The following is a 22554-nucleotide window of genomic DNA, read 5'->3' on the forward strand; positions in this document are numbered from 1 at the left end:
ATATTTTGTTGTATACCCAATTGAATATTAGCTAATAACCCATTTTCTATAGCGATGTTTGAACAAAAATTTTAATAATTTTATATTTTGTTGAATTTACCTGTATTTACCTGTAATTAAAGTCACTTTGTGACAAAAATTTTGGTATAGAATTGGTTGAGAACCGTTCGTTAATTTATCTTCCAAAAATCACATTAATATGTTGATAAATAAAAAAGTTAGTTGTTTAACGAAACCAGCCTAAATTTATGATTATGTTAGAAATTAATTGAAACACATAAGGGGTGTAATTTGGTTAGAAATATGGTAACGAAAGGGTTAAACTTAGAATGATGCAATGAATACACAAGTTATTTGTCCATCCATATGATAACCCATTATATCTTGTGATATCAATATCCTAAAACCAAAGTGCCAGGTAAAAAGCATTGGTGTAACTGCTGGTACCTTGCACACACACTGGTGATGGTGCCATGTAATAAGTACTCTCTGTAAAGTGGTTGGCATTAGGAAGGGCATCCTAGAAACTAGAGACCAAACCAAAACAGAAACCAGCAAGGCCAGGAGCTGCACCAGTCTATCAAGCTGTCTGACCCTTACCAGTATGGAAAATGGATGTTGTGTGTTATTGACGATGATGTAATGACATGCATGTGAATTAGATTTAAATGAAAGAAAATTGTGCAATGTTAGCCTCACTCTTAGCCAGACATTCCTTGACCCAGAGACAACTTGCAGTTAAGATGGTTGGTGGTAGGTCTTCATGCAATGGCTGACCAGATTTTCTTAATTACAATGTTTTCTTCTTGCTGTATTCCATAACATTTATTCAAACTGCCATTTTGATCATTAGACACAGCTGTGTTCATTTGTTCAATCAATCAGAATCTGACTTTATATATATATACATATATATATATATATCTATATCTTCTATAGCTATAGTATAGCTCGGTTTGTGTGTGTGTGTGTTGCATCTATAGAAATCTACACCTTACAAGATAGCAATCTGGGAATCGCACCAATGGATTCCTCATGGTCGAAAATGCCTGGAATCAGCCATTTGTTTTTTTTTTTTTTTTTTTTTTTTTTTTTTTTTTTTTTTTTTGGTTGCTTCCTAACACGTGAATTAAAAATAATTTTAAACCATCAGTTCTAACAATTTTCAAATCGTCATTATTTGCAAACATGAGTTCAATCCCCTTCTACCTACGCTGTAAACAGATAGCGAGAGAGAAACATAACTGATTTTTTCAATATCGTCTTTTTACTGGATTATTTTGTAAACAATGTTACGAAACTTCATATTTTAGAATTATATATATATATTATATGCTCAGTTATTAGACTATTTTCGTTACTCATTGCACGGTGAACGGCGTAAGCTTTTATAAAAATACCGTGGATTTCTTACTCGGAAACTGAAAGAAGACTGTCGTATATATGTGTATATTTGTATATGTGTGTGCCTGTGTCTTGTGTTTGTACCCCCACCATTGCTTGACAACTGATGTTGCTGTGTTTACATTCCCGTAACTTAGCGGTTTGGTAAAAGACACTGACACAATGAGTACTACGCTTACAAAGAATAAATCCTGTGGTTGATTTCTTTGACCAACGGCGGTGCTCCACCATGGCCACAGTCACATGACTGAAACAAGTAAAGCAATAAAAACCTATGCCATTTTAATCCCGAGCAAGGCCAGGTATCTCTGCTAGCGCACACACACACGCACGCACGCACGCACCCCTACCTACCTACCTGCCCTCTTCTGATTTAGTCCACTTATGAAAGGGAATTACTATGAAAATGTTTAGTAAAATATTAGTTTCAAATTTCGATACAAAGTCAGCAGTTTTGGAGGAGGGATAAGTCGATTGCATCAACCCCAATACCCAACTGGTACCTATTTTATTGACCTCGAAATGACGAAAGGCAAAGTTGACCTCAGCAGTATTCAAACTCAGAATGTGAAGATGGGTGAAATGCCACAAGACATTTTGCCATGTAATAAGCACCACTGGTGATAGTGCTTGTTACATGGCACCATCACCGGGGCTTATTACCAGGTACCAGCAGTTACACCAATGATTTTTACAGGGTACCTTGATATTAGGATATCAATATCACAAGATATAATGGGTTATCATATGGATGGACAAATAACTTGTGTATTCATTGCATCATCCTAAGTTTAAGGTCCACAAAACAATCATTAGTCTTACAATAACAAAATTACTGAGAAGCATCTTTCATGCTAATGATTCTGTCAGCTTGCTGCCTTAATGTTAAGTAAAATACTGATTGCATATTTTTTAGTGTGTTTATATCCTGCATCATTTTAAATCAAGTTTTGACATATTCCCATTTCTTCTTCCTTTACATCTGAAATTGGTCTCATAAGAGGAATCTAATCTTTTGTTTATTCATAAATTGTACTGTGTACTCTTATAAGGACCTCTTCCTAAATACTGCTGTAGTTTTTATGTTCTTTATAACCGATTTGTTTTGGTTCTTAGTATGTTAACTTTGACCCTTTAGCATTCAGATTATTTTGTCAAATGCAGTGCTTATATATTTGCATTATATTTAATTAATCGGGCATTATCGTGCAGTTTCAATATTTCAAGTATGTGATTATTTTTAGAATGACATTGTAGAATAGGTATGAGAAGCCAGATAGAAGGTAGAACAAGGGCCGGATATAACCAGTTTAAATGCTAAAGAGATAAGACAAGACGCTTATACTCTTGACCATTCAACCAGATTTGGAACTTTTCTGCAACATTGTGCTAGATTTTACAAGGAGCAGTCATTGAATAAAAACTCTGAAAGACAGTTAGCTATCAACTCTTGTTTGAACTTCCACAAACTTAATTGACTAATTAGAGGTTAAGCTAAGAGTCATTATGAATGTCACCTCTGCACTAGATTCCTTAAAAAAAATCTCTGCCTACTCAAAACTTATAGCTTTCTTATACAATGCTTGAACCTATTCTTTTGAGCCATCACCTACATTCTTAGAACATACCAGATTAAAAAGTATGGAACCTTGTCAAAATCTTTTGTGTGCTAAGTACAAAATAGTGTTTATTATTCATTGTTTTAATAATGAGTATGTTAATGTCTTCATGCCATCTTACAAGAGGTGGCAGTTTTTGTCTAATAGGAATAATTGTTCTAAAGATCTATATCTAGTACAGGTTGACATAAAGAAATCTGGCAACCTCCAGACCTGAGGAATGCTGGATTTTAAAAAAGCCAGAGTTTTTATGGTTATATATGCTGTATATATTTAACAGAAAATTATTATCTGTACAGTCCTTTAAAGAGAGAAAATTGAACACTAAATAAAAAGCAAATAAAATTTTAATGTTCACTAATTAAATAAAATAGGTCTACAGAATTTTAATTCAACTAAATAAAATAGCTTCTCAGAATTTTAATTTAAAAAAATCCTCTGAATTTTAATTCAGCTAGATAAAATAGTTCCTTAGAATTTTAATCATTACTGTATCCTTGAAAGATGGGCTGTCAGGATCATTATCTTCATCAGTGACACAGGAGGAAATGTTGATGGTGGTGACAGCACATCTGATTGACTTGAACTTGATGGCAGTGGATTATCAAGTGTGGACACTGCTGCAGCTTCTTCCTGCTTCCTGGTTATTTTCTTGAATATATTGTGCAGTGTCTATTGCTTTATATATTTGGGTCTTTCTCTAATAAGTCTACTTTGGAGCAAGTAAACATTTATGATTTCTTGTTCACTTACAAAACTTCATTCTTCTAGTCCAGCCAGCAGTTCAGTTGTCAATGTAATTAACCTGTCAATAAAGATTCTTTCTCTCACATCTTCCTCATTTTCATCACTGCTTTCATCTTCATCACTACCTGTACAGGCATTTCTCTCTGGACTTTTAATCATATCTACAATTTCAGAATCTATAATGAACTGTAGGCACATTATCATCAATATCCATCCATTCTGTTAAAACATATTCATTTATCCTTGATGAAAGCTCTGGCATCAGGATTAGTTACATCTTTAACATTAGCAATAAATTCCTGTATAGGCTGCATTTCTTTGGAAACCCTAAACTCTCCAAAATTATTTTCAGTGCCTTCGTTACAATGAGAAGTAAACATTAAACTTGGCCACAATTTATGCCATCCATCTTTCAGTGTTGATGTTTTCAGGGACAAAACATTTTTGAAACCAATCTAATGTAATATCAGTGGTAACCCACCCCTTCTTGTTGGCACAGTAATAGACAGGAAACTGTGTCATTCCCTTGAAAGCCCTTAGATGTAAACTTTTCCTGATAACAAGCAACTTATTCGTAACATTAGAGCAGCACATTACTATGATGCGATCCTTTGAAGCTTTAAACCCCGATGGTGATTCTATATTCTCAGTTGTCAGATATCATTTTGGCGTACAGCTCCAAAACAAGGCAGTCTCGTCAGCATTGTACACTTGTTCAGGACTTAAATGTTCATCACTAACTGACTTTGCAAATTCATCTACATATTCATTAGCTGCATCTTTGTCTATTAAATGCTTTTTCACTACACAATGCACGAAACTGTAAGCCATGTAGCAACTGGAAACGATGCAGCCAACCTTCTGAATATTCACACTTGTGTTGCAACCCCAGCTCTTCATGAAAAACTTTGGCTTGTTCCTTTAACGACTCACCAGAAATTTTCACACCTTCACTTACACGAAGATTGAACCAGGTTATGAGAACTTGGTCCAGTTCCAAACTTTTTCCCTCTGTCATTGATTTCTTCACAAACATTTGCTTTTTTTGATCCACTGTCAGAGAAGAGCTGGAACAGTTTTTCCTTTTGTTTTTTAATATCATACACTGTTGAATAGCCAATGTCGTATGTTTCACAAATGGTTCACACAGACGCGCTGCTATTAAGTTTCTTTAGCATTTCCACTTACTCTACTATCGACAATGCATGATGTTTACGTTTTACGCCACCTCTTTCTTTACTGAATCCATTATGGAGCTATACAGCAGCAAATAAATGATAAAATGAGAAGGAATGAGCATCAAAACCTAAATGGCGCCTCCAGAAAACCGTGGCTTGCCAATACAGTATAGAGGAACCAGATTTTCGAATGTCAACTGTAACAAACAAGTTAAGGGAGATAACTTGTTTACTTGATTTCTTGGAAGTCTTGTAATTTAATTTCTTAATTAAGCTATCCGAAGGTAACAGGTATTACAATAATAAAGATTTGAAAGGTCAGATTTATTCAGAAAATATTACCGTTATTAGAAGTTAATTTGTTTTACTTCTGGGATGATTCCAGTGTGTCAGTAAATTTATCTGGTTTAATCACGTTTTTCAATCATTTCTTGGAAAGTGCTAGGAAATTTCAGTAAAAAACATTTTTCCTTACTAAATTGATTTGTTGTTTTTAGTAAATTCTAAAGTACCACTATACTGAAAACATACTGAAAACAGTACAACTAATGCAACTTACTTTGACTTACAATATTCATACCCTATGCAACCAACCATTGATTGAAAGTTTGGTCTAAAACCAGGCTTAAAGAATGGTAAACTAATATAACTAGTGAAGTAGGTTGTTCCCTGTTTAGTCAGCTGTCTTGTTGCATGTTTACTCAAACCTAGTTAATTATGGCTATGCAACAATGTAATTAATGTTTTCCCTGTGCATATGAGGAGGTGCTGAAAAGTTCCTGGCTTTGGGTAAAAGAATATACAGGAAGATCAGTTAATTGTGATTTTATTCAACATGTTCCCCTCTCAGATTCACAAACTTATTGCAACTGTCCTTCAGTTTTTCTAAGCCCTGTAATAGAACTCCGAAGGTTGGGTCTCCAACCAGGCCTTTCATGATAGCTTTAAAGCCAGGAACTTTTCAGCACCTTAGTTCAATTTAGTATCATCAGTCATTATCTGTTTTCCATATGGGCTTTGGATGGATGGCTTGACAGGAACTGGCAAGGCCAGGGGCTGCACTAGGTTCCATAGTCCATTTTGGCTTGGTTTCTACAGTTGGATGCCCTTCTTAATACCAATCACTTTACAGGGTGTACTGGTTACTTTTTACATGGCACCGGCACCCAAACCAGTGCTTTTTATGTGGTATCTTGTCTTTAGGATCTCAATTGTTGTAGTGGACATGTCTTCTTGAGTGCAGCAGTGTGCTACAGTTCTCTGTCATCCTCATTGTAATGTTTTGAGATTGGCCTTCAGTATTTCATCCCAGGTTTTCCCGGGACCTCCCTCTTCCACAACTTCCCTCCACTTATACATACCGTTACAGTTTATCATGTTTGCCTTGGGGTTTCATGACTTAAAATGGCTTCATCTAGAAGGTGCCAGGAATCTAAATCCTGATTTCACAATGTGATACTTTAGCTTCTCGTTTCCTGGTATTAAGCCATCTCCCCCAATACCACACCCTCTCATTTGAGGGGGTCTTGTCTTGCTAGTTGGTGATCTCACTAGTGCCATTGATGCATAAAAAGCACCCAGTGCACTGTAAAGTGTACCGGTATTAGAAAGGGCATCCAGCCATAGAGACCATGCCAAAGCAGACTGGAGTTTGGTGCAGTTTGCTGGTTTATCATCTCTTGAGTCATCCAGCCCATGCCAGCATGCTAAATAATGATCATGAGAAAGACATCGAAATTTGCATTTTCCTTATTTTTTCGAATACCTTCTTTACGTGTTCTATATGTTCATGTGATTCATTTTTTATTAGGATATTGTCTAAATAGGCGATAGGGAAGTCATGTATTCATGGCTAATAAGTGTGAGCATTCTTCTTCTATTTGGATTTGTAGATATGCCTCTGAGAAGTCTAATTTTGAGAAGAATTTCCCTCCATTCAATTTTGCAAACACTTCCTCAGGATTCAGCAGTGGGTAGTTACATGAGATTAACCAATCATTGAACCCTGTTGAAAAATCTGCACAAATTCTTATTTTTCCTTTTTACGTAGACCATAAGTGCTGCCCAATCTTAGTGGTCCATCTTCTTGATTATTCCTAGGCTTTCAAGACTTTCGAGTTCATTATTTACTTGTTCTAGTGCCATGAACAGTACTCTCTCTTTATTTGTTTCAGTCATTTGACTGCGGCCATGCTGGAGCATCGCCTTTAGTCAAGCAAATCGACTCCGGGACTTATTCTTTGTAAGCCTAGTACTTATTCTATCGGTCTCTTTTTGCCGAACCACTAAGTGACGGGGACATAAACGCACCAGCATCGATTGTCAAGCAATGCTAAAGAGACAAACACACACACACACACACATGCATATATATATATATGTATGTGTATACACATATATATGACGGGCTTCTTTCAGTTTCCGTCTCCCAAATCCACTCACATAGCTTTGGTCAGTCCTAGGCTATAGTAGAAGACAGTTGCCCAAGGTGCCACGCAGTGGGAATGAACCCGGAACCATGTGGTTGGTAAGCAAGCTACTAACCACACAGCCACCCCTGCACCTTCCGTTTTAGCTTAAATACAGGTGTTGCACTATATTTTACTACAATTTTTGTCTTTGTTTTTTGTGTAGCAGCCCAGTTTATCTGAGAAAACATCTGGAAATAAATGTTTTATTTTTTGTTTCAATCCCTCAGCTGCATTCGAACCTTCGACTGAACTGACTATATTCCTGCACAAAACACTAATAGGTGTATTCCACAATTTGAATAGTTCCATCCACCTGTATTGAATAGATTAACGGAATTTTTTAATACATATACCTTTGCTGTTTTCATTTGGTCGTGAAATGTCACATTACACACAAAGTTGCCTACAAAATACAATCTTTTACCCGTAACACTGTGTGATACTTTTGTAGATTTACTTAATTTCGGCTTACCGATATACTTCGTTTCTTCATTCACAATGGTAATATCACTTCCAGTAACTAACTGCATTTTACCTCTTGTATTTTCAATTTTCACATTTACGAATTTCCTCTTTGTCATATTACCATTTTCTTTCCATGACATCTTGTTTATTTTTTTTCCTTTGTTCCAACGTTTTGTCATCTTGGTTTTATAGTGTGCTTTTATGTGTCCAGTTTTTCCACAACAGAAACAGTCTTAAACGGGCAGTTTTTTCTCAGGTGTAGACCTTCACATGCAAAACATGGGTTTGTTTCTTGATTCTTGTCCTGTTTGTACTGTACTTTAGTATATACTTGCTTTCTATTCTGCCTGTTTCACACTTGTTTCACTTGTTAAATTTTCTGTCGTATCTTAAATTTACTATTCTTTCACATTCTTCTGACACTTGTAAGGTTTATAGCATGGTTTTGCTCCAGCTTAGTGAGAATTCTTGTTCTAACCTCTGCATCTTTTTCTGCAGTTAGTCCAAGTAAATATCAGCCACTTGAACATATCTGTTGTTAATTTGTCCAGTTAGAACTTTTCACATTTTAAGTTAACTCTGCCAGCATGTGTGATGTAGCCCTCCTTGTTCTTTTCTAGGTTCAAACATTTCCAGTGTGTATTGAACAAGCTTTCCTTGCTAAAAATATTACACAGTATGTCTATTGTATTTTTAAAGTTTGTCAGAAGGTTTTTCAGGAGTACGTAATTGCTGTAACATCTATGTTCTCCTGCTGTCAGTTTTCTTAAGATTAGACGCGTTTTCATATTGTCCCAATCTTTGCGCTCTTTATTGAAGATCTGTTCGTATCTTCTATAGTACGCCTCGAAGGTAACTCCTTCGTCTGGTTCATACTTAAATTCCGTCATTGAGTTTGCAATAAAATCTGGCAAGAACATCTTTGCAGCATTTGTTTGACGACTTGATATTCATTAATTGCAGCATTTGTTGTTGTAATAGTAATTGTTGTTGCTCTTTCAGTTGTTGTTGTTGCTGTTTTTGCAACTTGAGCAAACTGGCTAACAATTCTTCCATTATTTTATGATTTTGTATACTGTAAAATTCGCACAAAGAACTTTTGTGAGTTTCATAACTCCTTGTGAGTTTGTTAATTCCTTGTCACCATTGTTGTAATCCTCTGTTGGACTGTTACAATGTCCACTCCTGTATAACAGTATAGTTAGTTAGGCAAGTAAGTCATGACTATGTATGATCAACTACTCGACTGCTTGACATCACAATATTTGTAATGACTAGCACATACCACTTGTCATATGAGAGGGGTGTTCCATTATAACTATTATCCCCATAACAGTAACATATGAAATATATATATCCCTTGAATTGTATGATGCTGTAGAGTTCTGAGGTGAAATCTTTTCATAGATGTATTAAAAGCACAGTGTATAGCGAAGTGAGGCAAACATCATCTCAGTAGTGACTCTTGAGAAAGCCAGACATGTTTCTTGGGGTTTCATCAGTGATATGGACCTACTTGTCACAAGCCTAAACAAAATTTATCCCTGTGATATTTAGGAAATTGAATAATACATCCACTGGTATTGTGAAAATCTTGCTGGGTTGTAGAGAAACTTGATATACATAATTGAAACATCGAGCAGCCCCATTTTATCGCAAACTGCATCTGTCATTCTCGTGTCATTGATGTGATGTTTGCTTCAATATGTATTTGTTTTAACACAAGTCTATGGAGAGATTTTATCTCAGACAGTTCTACAATATCATGCCTGTCAACACTATATATACATTTAGGAAGATACACAATGGCAATTTTAATTTAATGCTGTTTCACTTGCATTCACTAAATATTTTTACATTCTGTTTATTTTATCACGACTAATATTATTCCTTTCTCATAATAATCTGTGACTCCTCACAGATTATTATGAGAGTTTACTGAGCTATTCTATATATGATAATTTTTTTTAAATAGCACTTCATTTTTTTTTTTTTTAAATTTCTAGATCGTTTCTGCAAACTATGATGGTAAAATGAAGTTAACAGTGGAAACAGATGTAGCATCTGTTTGTACTTATTTCAGGGATTTGACAAACCCTAAATGGAGTAAGTAACCTTTATATTTTAAACTTCTTTTCCCTACCCCCATATTTTTTTCTTCTTTTTTTTTCCAGTTATTAGACTACTGCTATGCTGAGGCACTACCTTGAAGGATTTTAGTCAAATGAATTGATTCCCTGTACTTTTTTTATTTTTTAAGCGTAGTGCTTGTTCTATCAGTCACTTTACTGAACCGCCAAGTTATGGGGACATAAACACACCAACACTGGTTGTCAAGTGGCAGTTGGGGCAGATACACATGCGCATGTGTATGTATATATATATATATATATATATATATATATGACGGGCTTCATTCAGTTATCACCTACCAAATCAACTCACAAGACTTTGGTAAGTCTGAGGCTGTAGTAGAAGACACTTGCTCAAAGTATCACGCAATGGGAGTGAACCCAGAACCATGTGATGGGAAAGCAAGCTTCTTACAAACCTTGCAATGTGAAAATAGTCAGTGTAAACTTGACAATGTAAAGAATGTGAAATGGTTACTGGACTAAGATGAATTCAGAAGTAACAACAGTCCAGTCAAAAAAAAAAATGATAAAAAAAGAAGAGGTAGAGAATAAATCATTAGGCTGGTGAATAAAAAAAGAGCTCACCAAAAGAAGTCTTCACATTTCAGAGGTAAATGAAAGAACTTTCTAAAAACTCTCAAAAGAACTATTTATTCTCCTCTTAAAGTTCTTTTATTTTGGTTATTGTCAACTCCTCTGACTTCTGTAACCGCCTGCTCTAAGCAAGTTGGCTTGCTGAAGTCACGTGCAGTCTCCTGAGCCACGGACACGGACTGTTGGAGCCTGTTGGTGGTATCAGGAGGCCTGCATGGGGTGCCACAATTGGTGTCATTAAAAGATCTGTCTTCTGGTTCAAGTTTTTCCTATCCTGTTCCTGCAACCACTGTGTGTGTTTTACTTTGACTTCGTTTACCTCATTTCAGTGGTAAATGGAAGAACTCTCTGAAAACTCTCTAAAGCACTGTCTATTTATTCCATAAATGTTTGTTCACCTCTTAAAGTTCTTTTATTTTGGTTATTCTAAATGGTTTTGTTTGTTACCATCCCATTTCTGACGCCAATTGTTGCAACCTCCTGATACCTTAGCCATGCACCAACAGTCAGTGTCCATAGCTCAGAAGACCATTGGTGAGTTCAGCAGGCCAACTTGCTTAGAGCAGAAGTGGTGGTGGTTACAGAAGTCAAAAGAGTTGACAAAACCATTAAGTGTAACCAAAATAAAAGAACTTTAATTAAAGAGGTGAATAAACATTTATGAAATAAATAGACAGTTCTTTAGAGAGTTTTCAGTTCTTCCATTTACCTCTGAAATGTGTAGACTTCTTTTGGTGAGCTCTTCTTTTATTCACCAGTCTAATGATTTATTTTCTACCTCTTTTTTAATCTTTTTTTTTTTTTCGACTGGACTCTGTTGTTACTTCTGAATTCATCTTAGTCCAGTAACCATTTCACATTCTTTACATTGCCAAGTTCACACTGACCATTTTCGCAGCAAGTTCAAAACTGTCCACTGTTCACATTAACTGTCACATCCACTGTTGCATCGAACTGGCTTATTTACTGATGCCAAACTTCCTTGACACCAAATACTGTGCCAACTGTTCCACATGACAAGAGTACTCACCATGAACTATCCATCTCTAACAATTTGTCATTCTTTTTTTTACACCCTCGTGAACTTATTTACTCACCCTTCCCAATCGTCTGTATTCTTATACTCACGTTATCTTGATGGTATGCTTTGATACTTTGTCATAACCATCTTTATCTTCTTTCCAGGCACCCATTCTAGATAATGTAGAGTAGCCATGAATTTCCTCTACTCCATGATGCCTGTGTCTGTCTCTCAGTCATACTTTAGCTTCTCACCACCTGGCATAAAACCACTTCCTTTTCTACTGCAACCTCACTCAGTTGAGGGTTTTTTTCTTACTTTGTCTTGCAATTTACTTGGCGGCCTCATTAGTGGCTGGTGTCACAAGAAAAGTACCCAGTACACTCTGTAAAGTGGTTCGGCATTAGTGAGGGCATTCAGCTGCAGAAATCATGCCAAAACAAACAGTGGCTCTTCATGCAATCCATTGGGTCCTTGGATCTTGTATATTAAATGACACTTTGGTCATTGTATAAAAAATGATTGATAGAAACAAAAGAACTTCAACTAGATTATTCTCTGAAGCAGTAGTTCTTGACTATTTTTTATCTATGGACCCCTTTAATTACAGTTTTCCTCTGGTGGATCCCCCGTAGCTATTTGATGTTTAAAAAATAGTTTTATAGCTACTTCTTTCAAAATTTCTAGGACTATGTAAATTGTCAGAGAAAGAAACATAGCTGCTTCTTGTAATAAATACATCTAAACTAAAAATTTTTCATGGATCCATAAAATACTATTTGGACTCAATTTACTATTTTGCTTGTGTGGACCCCCATAAAATCCTCATAAAATCTTGTATGGACCCTGGTTGAGAACCACTGCTTTAAACAAAAGTTTATTTAAATGCTAATATTTTGCTTTTATTCTTTAATAAATGTTTCTCTCCTACATTTTGTATATTAAATTACACTTTTCTACAATAAATTTATTCTTTTCCAGAGGACAAAAATAGCGATCTGATCCAGTCCTCTTCCAAAGATCCTTCTGAGTTCTCTGAAGTGAGAGTTGACCTCAAGAAATTTGCTCAATTTCTTAATGGTCTACAATTAAATCCGTCACGTGTTATATGTAGTAAGTATATTCTTTCTTTTACATAGAGTAAGGTATTAACTTTGTTCATTATTAAGCATTTCATTGTAACCCAGTGCATACCTAGAATTGGAAGAAATAGATTACCAGACAAAATACCGACACACCAACATTCCAGTACCTCAGTTCAATCCTGCAATAATTCACCACTGCCCAACACTAACCTGTTCTCTTGGTTACCTAGATTACGTTGCATATCCCAGTTTTGTTCTGTAAAGTTGTACATGTGTTTATATAGAATTCACTAATGCATGGCATAGGTTTGGCTGGGTGGTTAAGTTTACTTCCCAACTACATGGTTTTAGGTTCAGTTCCATTGCATGGCACATTGGGCAAGTGTTTTCTGCTGCACAGAACGGATAAATAAGGCATATTTCCGATGGTAGCATCACAGTGGGAAGCAGTCTTTGGCAGGGTCATAGTGAAGTATTTTAAAAGACCACTGACTGACCAATGACTTTGATGTGCCCCTATGCAGAGTCTTCAAGTTTGCATTGGTTTGAAGTTGCATTGTCCTTTGTTCATCCATTTCTGAAGCCCTTGCAGTGGATATTAAAGCAGAATTCAAAACCTAATGATTTGTGTGCTGTGCTGGTGACCCTGCAGTCCGTGCAGCAGCAGTAGTTTTAGCATTACATGCCCTCCAAGCTGTGCATTGTTGTGACTGAAGCCCTTGCAGTAGCAATAGTTTCAGCATTACACTTCCTTCTGGCTGTGTGCTGTTGTTGAGAGTCTGCAGCTGAAGCATTTTTGGTATGACGGGCCAACTGGATAGCCTGTTGTCAAGGTGACTCTGTAACCCTTGCAGCTGAAGCGTTTTTGGCAAGACATGCCAATAGGATAGTCCATTGTTGAAATGACTCAGTAGCGCCCTGGTGGCAACAGTTGCAGCATGACAGGCTTGGCGGGCCACCAGCTCTTTAGATTTTGAAGCCTTAATGGTTGCAAAAATTGCAGGTGCATGTACTGCATGGGCAGTGGCATCAACCTGCTGGGACAGTCTGTGGGACCTCTGGTCTTGTTTCGTTATCCTGATATCATCTGACTTTGAGAGCAGCATGAGACAGTCTACCTATGTGAGCTCACTTTCTCCCTGGTGGCATTGCAAGGTTATCTGCAAAATGAAGGTAGAGAGGGGTTAAGTTGAATGCCTGAATGATGTTTGCTGAGTGGGTTCAGAAAATTGTCACAATGGCCTTAGGAAGGGTTGAGACGTTTGAGCCTTAGGGCATCTTCCTCAAGGAAGTGCTAACGTGCAAATATTGGCAGTTTGCCGTGATTAGGCGTTGTAAAAACTGTACAAGTGTCACAACTTGGTATCAGTAACAGCAGAGAATATTTATAATATTGATTAATTTCTGAAGGCATTTGAAAGATAAATAGAAGTTGATTTAAATTGCATAGGAAGTGCTAATGTGCAAATATCGGCAGTAAATGGGCATTGTAAAAACTTTAGTGGAAGACGAAATGAAAGTAGCATAACTATGTCATCAAGAGTAATGTCCCTTGAAGCAATGATCATTGGTATTTGTTATTTACCTATGAGGTGCTTTTGTCCCCTCGGGGTGGCAGTACTCATTATGTGGAAAATTTAAAGAGTCTATGACCATCTAGAACATAAGTGATGTATGTTCAAATTGGCCAGGTCTGACATCTCACACCTGCCCTAGAATATCATTTTGAACATAAACAATCACGAAGTCTGCAAGATAAAGCAGGATGAATTCAAAACAATGTGAATAAATTAGCATTGCATTTGACTCTGAACGCCAAAGGGTTTAAAGTGATCTGTAATCAAAGCCTTCCTTCAAAATTTGAAGTTGATATACATTCCAGACACCAGCTTAAAAACAAAAAGGTTATTTCACTTCATTCCTTATTATTTAAAGAATTAATTGAAACAATGGCAGTGTATTTTGACAGAAATATGGTAAAAGTTTATTAGTGATCAAAATTAAATCTTTCATCAAAATTTAATGAGAATTTATGATCCAAACACCAGCTTAATATAGTTATTTTACTAAACTCATTTTCAAATTACATGAAACCGACCAAAAAGAAAAAACAAACCAATGGGTTAATCATTCATTGTACTGTATTATTTAATCTTTCGTTTTTGTTGAAACTTTTTGCTACTCTTGTTTGCCTGTTATTCATGTTTTTTTTCGTTTTTTTTCTGATGCAGATTTCAGTGAAGACCAAATGATACACATTTTACTTCTTCATGATGATGTAACTCTCCAGTATTTTATGCCAGCTGTATCAGTCTAACTTTTGACTTTTATGGAAACTTACTTTATGGCGTATGTGAACAGAGAAAGATAAACAAAGTGGATGTATTTTGATTCATCCATTCAAAGTAAAACAATTTTTTTTATTATCACAATTTCACATTTGTTGGAAATGTATGGGTTTGTTTTTGCTTTTTATATAATTACCCATCTGTTATAATCAGTCACTATCATAAAACAGAAGGTATGATGCTGGAAAATACATATCTTTGACTTGGTTTTAACTTTAAGGTATGACTGTCTCATTTCATTTATATCATTAATGTGTTGGGATAAGCATGAACTGCAAAATTCCTATTTTTCTTATCCTTAAAGATTTTACAGTTCATATCCTACCCAGGGAGAAGAATATGTAAACATTCCAGTTAATTTTCTCACAGATACGACAATCATGTTTGGACTATAATATCTTCACTGCAGTGTGTCAGTCACAACATGTCACTCATTTTTCAAGATGTGACAGCCATGTCAAATTATGGCCATACCTTCTCTGAAATGTGACAGTCATGATAAGTTATATCTGCAACTTCATTAAGATATAACAAAACCATGTGTTCTATCTCTCTCTCTCTGAGATATGACATTCACATCAAATTAAATCTGTATTCTCATTGTTATATGACACATTCATTCCATGTCTGGTCTGAAACCTTTATTTTTGGTTAAGTACTTATAAAACCTTTTCATTTCAACTTTTTTCAGGGATGCTAATTCATGGGTAAAAAGTTGTGAAATATGTCAAATTTTATTTTGTCAATGCAAAAATTATATTTATAAAATTAAAATTTTTTTTTAAGACATTTGTCAATAATTAGACTTGGCAATACATTCAGTTCAAACAGCACCCTATTAGGAGACGCATGAAAAATACAAAACAGATTCAAAGAAAAATTAGAATATATGTACTAGCCCTTTTATGAAGAGAGCATGTATCTCATTGTTCAGTGTTATGTGTTAGATGAGTATGAATGAATAAGAAAAGCAATCTTGAAATGTTGAGCATTTATTCCTTCATAATATTTGCATGGTAGTTCAGACACAATGAAAACTTTGAGTTCTGTAGGGTTGTTGTTTCTCCTTCATCTTGGTAGTTAAGCTTAGCCCATCATTGGTTATATGACTTTGTATGTTGATTCTTCTCTGAGGGGTCTTATTTTAAATAAGGGATTGAAGTTTGGTTCTCCATGTACTGTGGTATTGCTTATGTCTTTCACAAAAAATCGTTTCAATGTTTTCATGTCCTTGTCATAACATTGGAAACGTACTGGTCTCTGAAAGGTTTATGATTACTCCAGTAATTTGTAATTCTGGGTAATTTTCTTATACCCATAATAATATTTATGGCCAAAAATTCCCTTATTTCTTTTATGCTTGTGGTAAACTGCAAGCTATCTTTTTTTACAGTTTCACTTTATGTGTAACACTTGGTTTCCGCATTAATCGCTTCAAACAAGCTTACTGGAAAAATAAAAACTCATGGCTTTGACTCCTGGGAAAGTCTGTGAGTAGGTCCACTCTATTCAGAAAAATCCTTTACAAAAATAGTTTTTAACTTCTTACTCCATTCAGGTATAGATTTGTTCTACCTGTTGCTATTGGAGTTCTCTTCAGAATTGCTGCTTTCTGTTTTGGATACAGAAATATTGGGTTCATTTTCATACACCGCATGGAGAAAAGAAAGGTGTTTGTGTGGACTGAGGCATCATTGGGATCCACAAAGGTGACGCTGGTTGACAATGGAATGGTTTGGTAGGCTGTTATATGCTCTCCAGGAATCTGTGATAATCTTAGTGGTACCTTGTATAGTAGAAACTTGTTTGAATAAGTCAGCAATTGAGTGAGCGATCATTGATTTCCCAGTGTTGGGTAATCCCTGCATAACCAAAAGATTTCTTTAGGGGGATTTCTTATTTAAGACATCCCATACAAATGTTACGAAAGTTGTTTCCAGAATAACTTGTGTCATCAGAATAGTTCTGAAAACCTTGAAAGAGTTGTTTTCATTCACGTATTGCTTATCATTATAAAAATCCCAGTCGATTTTTTTTTTTGAATTTCATTTTGAATGGTTCATTGAGTGTTTTCAGTTTTTCACACTCAAGAACTTTCTTCATCACGGTGTCGTGTTATGTCTGTTGAACCAGTAAGATTTCATGTCCTGCTCTGACCTAAATCTTTTTGAAGTGAAGATATATTGTAGGTAGTTAAATAGTGTGAGTGTAGTGCTGGCCTTCGATTTGAAGGTTGGTTCTTGATTTTCTTTATGTGGTGTTTCTTTGTTTTGTTCGTTATATGATTTCGGTAGGTAAGGTTGTTCGCACCAAGTTGAGAATTTTATAAGTAGTTGTCGAGGAGCCTGGCAAAAATAGTTTGCCATAGCTGAAGGAAATTTAACTCTCTGGCATTCAGTTATGTAACGGTGTTACTCGCCTTTTTATATAACGAGCGTATGTATTTCAATTGCTGATTTTAACCAGGTCTTGTGGAACTGTACCAAATGATATGGAAATGGTTATATGTGTTCCACTCTTTCTTTGAGCAGTAGTGTGTTTCAGCCGGATGGTAGATGACAGTGGCCGTGTTTAATTCTATGAATATTTTTAATTTTTGATTACGATTAAGTAAATATTTCGTTTTTGGAATTGGTTTGCAAGATCTTTTTTCAATTTCAGACAGGCAATCAATTTTTCTGACTTTTTTATATGTGGCGAATTTTGGTGGTAATTTTAAAGCATGCATCTCATTTGTATCTAATTGTACTGCACCATATATTCCAGAGGTGTTTTTGTTGTTGTTGTTGATGATGGTGGTATTGTCTTCCGGTGTCCTGGCGTCAAAGTCCTCTGGTAGTTTACATTCTGACATGACAATCCCGTTGATATTTTTTGGGTATTTGTATTGATTCTTACCATTCTGGGCTCGTTGTTGCTGTTTCATCCACTTCAGTTTATTGTTGAAGTGTTTGTAACAGGCATGGTTAACCTGGTGGTATTCTTGTTGGATGGTTGTCATGAATTTGTCTCTTTCATATGGAGTAGTGATGGTTTTAAGTTCATGCAGTAGGACTCTCTTTCGTTTCTGATACTGGTTGATTTCTGTGTATATTTTCTTTTTGATGTGTAAGAAATATCTTTCTTTATTCAACCTTTAGGTTAAATAATTAATTCCTCACATCAAACTTTAAGGAAAAATTTAAGAATGGATAACGCAGTCTCTAAACCAGAAACATAACAATATTTATTTATGTAGTTATTCAAACAGCATGGATATTCGGCAGTTCTTGTCGGTCTATTCATACAGCATTGGTTATTCGGCTGTTGGTCGTTTCATCACTTGTCCGCTGTCCCCATCACAAGTGTGTTGGGTCTCGAAGAGAGCGATACAAAACACGTCCTTCGCTCACAAAGTTGTCGACGCAAGAGGAAGATAAAACGCGGGAAAATGTTGAGAGAGTTGAACTACGCATGCGCATGGGACTCTTCCTGTGTTCCCTCGGAACTATTCCCTGCGCATGCGTGGATGAAAACGCAGTAATGGCGACTGTATTTTGGCACCAAATGACGTCACTACAGATATTTTGTAACATCGTATGTTTTAGTTTTCTTTCTTGATGTTCTGTGAGTCCTAAATCGCTTGGCAGCTGAATTGATAGATTTTGTGTATAGTTTGGATGAGATGCATGTTTTAATGAAGTGGAGCTGTCTCAGCGTCTTGCTAGCTCGGCCAAAGCTGATTATATTTCGTTTTTGGAATTGGTTTGCAAGATTTTATTTCAATTTCAGACAGACAATATTTCTGACCTTTTTATATGTGGCGAATTTTGGTGGTAATTTTAAAGCATGCATCTCACCTGTATCTAATTGTACTGCACCATATATTCCAGAGGTGTTGTTGATGGTGGTGGTATTGTCTTCCGGTGTCCTCTTCGAAGTTGCTACCGTGCCTGTTGACATACATGTCGTCGAAGAAAAGTGTTGCTTCGTCGTAGAGGAGACAGTCACAAGGAGGAGGGGGCTGTGTTGAGTCCGAAGGGAAAAGTTGTTCGTAAGGTGAAAATATAGCGCTGTTCCAGGTGGAGTCACGAGGGAGTGGATCCATGGTGCAGAGCGATGCCAAAAACGGAGATGTTAGAGATCGCAAGGTGCCTATAACATTATCTTAAAATCGTTTTCTTGTATCCATGGATATATTAGCATATACAGTTTCTCATTTGCATTCTGAAATAAATGAAAAGAAATGGTTGTAGGTTTTTTAGTAATATTACTTTAACGCAGAGCTTGTCTGGTTTTACCAGTTCTGGTTGTTTCATAATTACTTATACCTTGCGGCCATTTACATAGATTTGTCTTAGCTGAATTACATATGACTGCCTTGTCTTTACCCCATGCCATCCATCCCATGGTTAGAGGACTGCCTGACATGTATTGAAAATCTATTTCTGACTCATACGTTATTGTAATAACGAATGTTATTTGTGAGGGATTATTGGATGCAGCTGAAATAGGTAAAGCGTCTAGTGTGCAAATTGGACGAGGATTTGAAGGATTGATTCGAAATTGTGTTAAGTGTGGTCTGCCTGTATTTTCCTCCTGTGCGCCTTTGTCAACTGCCAAATCTGTACTCCAGCTGCCATCGTTAGTAGGAGCCCATATTGAATTTTTAGAGTATGTATTAACCTTGCATGGCAGGCCGTTATCTTGTTTTATTTTTGGTGGTTCATGTGTTGTTAAGAAAGCGTAATAACCCATAGCATTAAACCAACTTGGATTTCTATTGACTCATTTGTATGATGCTGTTTCTCCAGAGTATAGGTATTGCAATGCACCTGTATTGAAGTAAGATAGTAATTCTTCTGCATTTTGTTCTTTTTCCTCATTGCCTGGTAGTTCTCTTCCTTGCCAACCCCACCAGTCTTTCCTAAATAATCTGTTGCTGTGTATGTGTTGCAATTTACCTTCTCTAATTACTGGTACATTATGTGTCCAATTACTATTTAAGTGAGTGATATTGTAAGTTTGATTTGGATACCAAGCATATTTATTATCTACGTAATGTACTAACCATGGTCTGTCATTTTCTGATAGTCATGTAACTGTTGATCCCTGCACAGATCCCAGTGTATCAGTTATCGGTATTATATTTGATATTTTGTAACCATGATTTAACTCTGAAATCTAGTACACTTATATCCTCATCCAGTATTGCTTTTTACATAGGAATACTTTGTCAGGTCCGAGGTGATATTCCCATTCGTGAACTGTTCTTCACTTGTGTGAACCATATCTCAGCCTGTTTTGACCAGAATTGTGGTATTCTCGCTTGCCATGCTTGCATGTTTTCTATTTTGGGTCACCACTTGTAGCTTTTGTTAATAACCACACATGAGTATGTCGAAGTATCATTTATTCCACTTCATTCATCTACAATGTCAGGGAGAGTCCACTTCATTCATCTACAATGTCAGGGAGAGTATGATCGACCATTTTAGTCTGGGTCTTGCTTACTGCTTCACTGGAAATCCCTCCTCTGCAGAGCAGCTCAATAGCTAGGCTGCAGTAAAGGTCCTTGTCCAACCTATAAGGCAGACTCAAGTTTTATGCAAAATTCTATTACTTGATGAGAAGTTTTATATTGCAAAGATTTTATATCATACAGAAAGCCAAAAATGGAATTTACTTGTTCCAGTTGTTCAAAGCATTCTGAAACTGAGTTAATCGATGTAACTAGTATTGCAAAATAAAAATTTATTTTGTAACTTTGTTTACTATCCACAGAAGATGAACATGATCTTTCTTCACTAGTAAATATTTTGTATAACTTATTCTACTTGTACATATCTGAGACCTCAAGTAAAAAGACATATCTCTGATATCTTCCTTTCCAGCCTTTTGAACGGAGCCGTTATTTAGGTAGTTCTGCCATGCTAGGCCACAGCACATCTAAAATATTAGATGTGCTGTGATGGTGGAGGTGGTGTCTGTGAGAGTGGAAGTGTTTGTGGTATGAGAGGTGTGTCTGCGAATAATATAAGTGTTTCAGAAAAAGCTTTTTTTGCTCTGTCAATAGAGATACTCTTTTTTACCGTTAATGTCTAATGTAAACAGTTTAGGTGTACTCTTAAGAACATGATGGGGACCTGAGTAAGGCAGTGTGAGTGGTCCTTTGATGGAATCATTCTGTATGAATACATAAGTCCATGTAGAAATGTTCGGAGGGACTGCAGAAGACAAAGACTTGTTGCGTGGAAGCATTGGTGGTAGGTCAGCGAAGAATGACCTGAGTTGTGTAATGTATGATGCAAGATCAGTGTTTGGTATGTCGGCAAGTGTCAACATTTGGTCAGGTAGCGCCAAAGTGGTGCCATACAAAAGTTCAGCAGAGGAGTAGCCTAGATCCTCCTTTACAGCTGATTGGCAACCCAGCAGGACAATGGAAAGAAATTCAGACCAGTGTTGAGGGTTGGGAGCGGCACAAATTGTGGAGTTAAATTTTCGTTACTGACTAACTTAGTAAATTGTCAAATTTCTCAACTGCATCCTTGTCAGCTGATCACTTTTATCACATGGCATGAAACTGTAACCCATGTGGATCCTTGAAATTCCACAGCCTTCACTATGATTGCACTTATATTCCAGTCTGAGTTCTTTATGGGATGTTTTTGCTTGTTCTTCATAAAGGTATAATAAAAAACGAAGAAGAAAGAAAACCAAACTGTTTAGAAATGACATGAGTGTGTTTATGCAGCAAGTAGCGCTGACAAATTGTAGCTAATGGTTGGTGCAGTGACCCCGGGAATTTGAATTTCCACTTGAAATTAGTGCTGAAGGGTTTCCCGAGAATTCAAGGACTCTATCGGCCATTGTGGTCACTTGGTCCACAGTGTTGGACTCAAATGCCGTCGCTAGAATTGTTTGTACGTGCGACGGTAGGCGAGAAAAGAAAATCTTGCGGAGAAGTGGAGCATCTGTTGACTCTCTGCTCAGATCTCGCAAATGGCGCAGAAATTCTGTGGGGGTCCTGTTCCCGAGCTGCTCGTCTGCCATCAGCTCATTGAATCGGCTGGTGGCAGACCTGGTGGTCCTGCGTAGGATCTCGTATTTCACCTCGTCATATGTGGCGTCGTCTTTTAGAGATGTGATTAGGTCTTTAGACACTTTTGCAAGCGATGGAGGTAGATTGCAATAAAGCAACTTTAATCTCTTGGACAACGAGATGTCGTAGACCTGGAAATACGCCTCCAATTGAGCGAAATAGACATCGGTATCACCGATGAATGTGGGTAAACCATGCGACATGTCTACTGGGATGACTCTGTCAAGGTAGGAAAAGGGAATGGAGAGAACCAATGAAAACGAAGTCGTATGAAATATGTGAGAGGCCAAAAAGAAAATTCACCGCTTAAAGAAAAGACAATATTTTCCGTGTTCTTGTTTTGTGTTTTGTAAGTTACAGTGTGCACAAGAGAGAGAAAAAAGAATTTTGTAAAAACAATTTTGTT

General features: G+C 36.5%; 2 protein-coding genes across 2 annotated transcripts in view; one reads left to right on the forward strand and one right to left on the reverse strand.

The window, feature by feature from the left end:
* The window catches only part of LOC106868947 (checkpoint protein HUS1), a 28639-nt gene extending 13383 nt beyond the window's left edge, over positions 1 to 15256 (forward strand). The window contains exons 6-8 of the mRNA XM_014914421.2: positions 9891 to 9990; positions 12616 to 12747; positions 14951 to 15256. Of these exons, the coding sequence (XP_014769907.1) occupies positions 9891 to 9990; positions 12616 to 12747; positions 14951 to 15036 (318 nt within the window). The 3' untranslated portion in view covers positions 15037 to 15256. The remainder of the gene's footprint in view (positions 1 to 9890; positions 9991 to 12615; positions 12748 to 14950) is intronic.
* A 6567-nt stretch (positions 15257 to 21823) lies between these two features.
* LOC106868946 (uncharacterized) lies at positions 21824 to 22351 on the reverse strand. The gene has a single exon (XM_014914420.1). It carries the CDS (start codon positions 22349 to 22351, stop codon positions 21824 to 21826), a length of 528 nt encoding a protein of 175 aa, XP_014769906.1.
* Positions 22352 to 22554: the final 203 nt, after the last annotated feature.

This window comes from Octopus bimaculoides, chromosome 9, assembly GCF_001194135.2.
Source record: "Octopus bimaculoides isolate UCB-OBI-ISO-001 chromosome 9, ASM119413v2, whole genome shotgun sequence".
NCBI lineage: Eukaryota > Metazoa > Mollusca > Cephalopoda > Octopoda > Octopodidae > Octopus > Octopus bimaculoides.

Excerpts from the sequence above, each read along its gene's own strand:
- LOC106868946 (XM_014914420.1), bottom strand. The coding sequence starts at position 22,351 with ATGTCGCATGGTTTACCCACATTCATCGGTGATACCGATGTCTATTTC.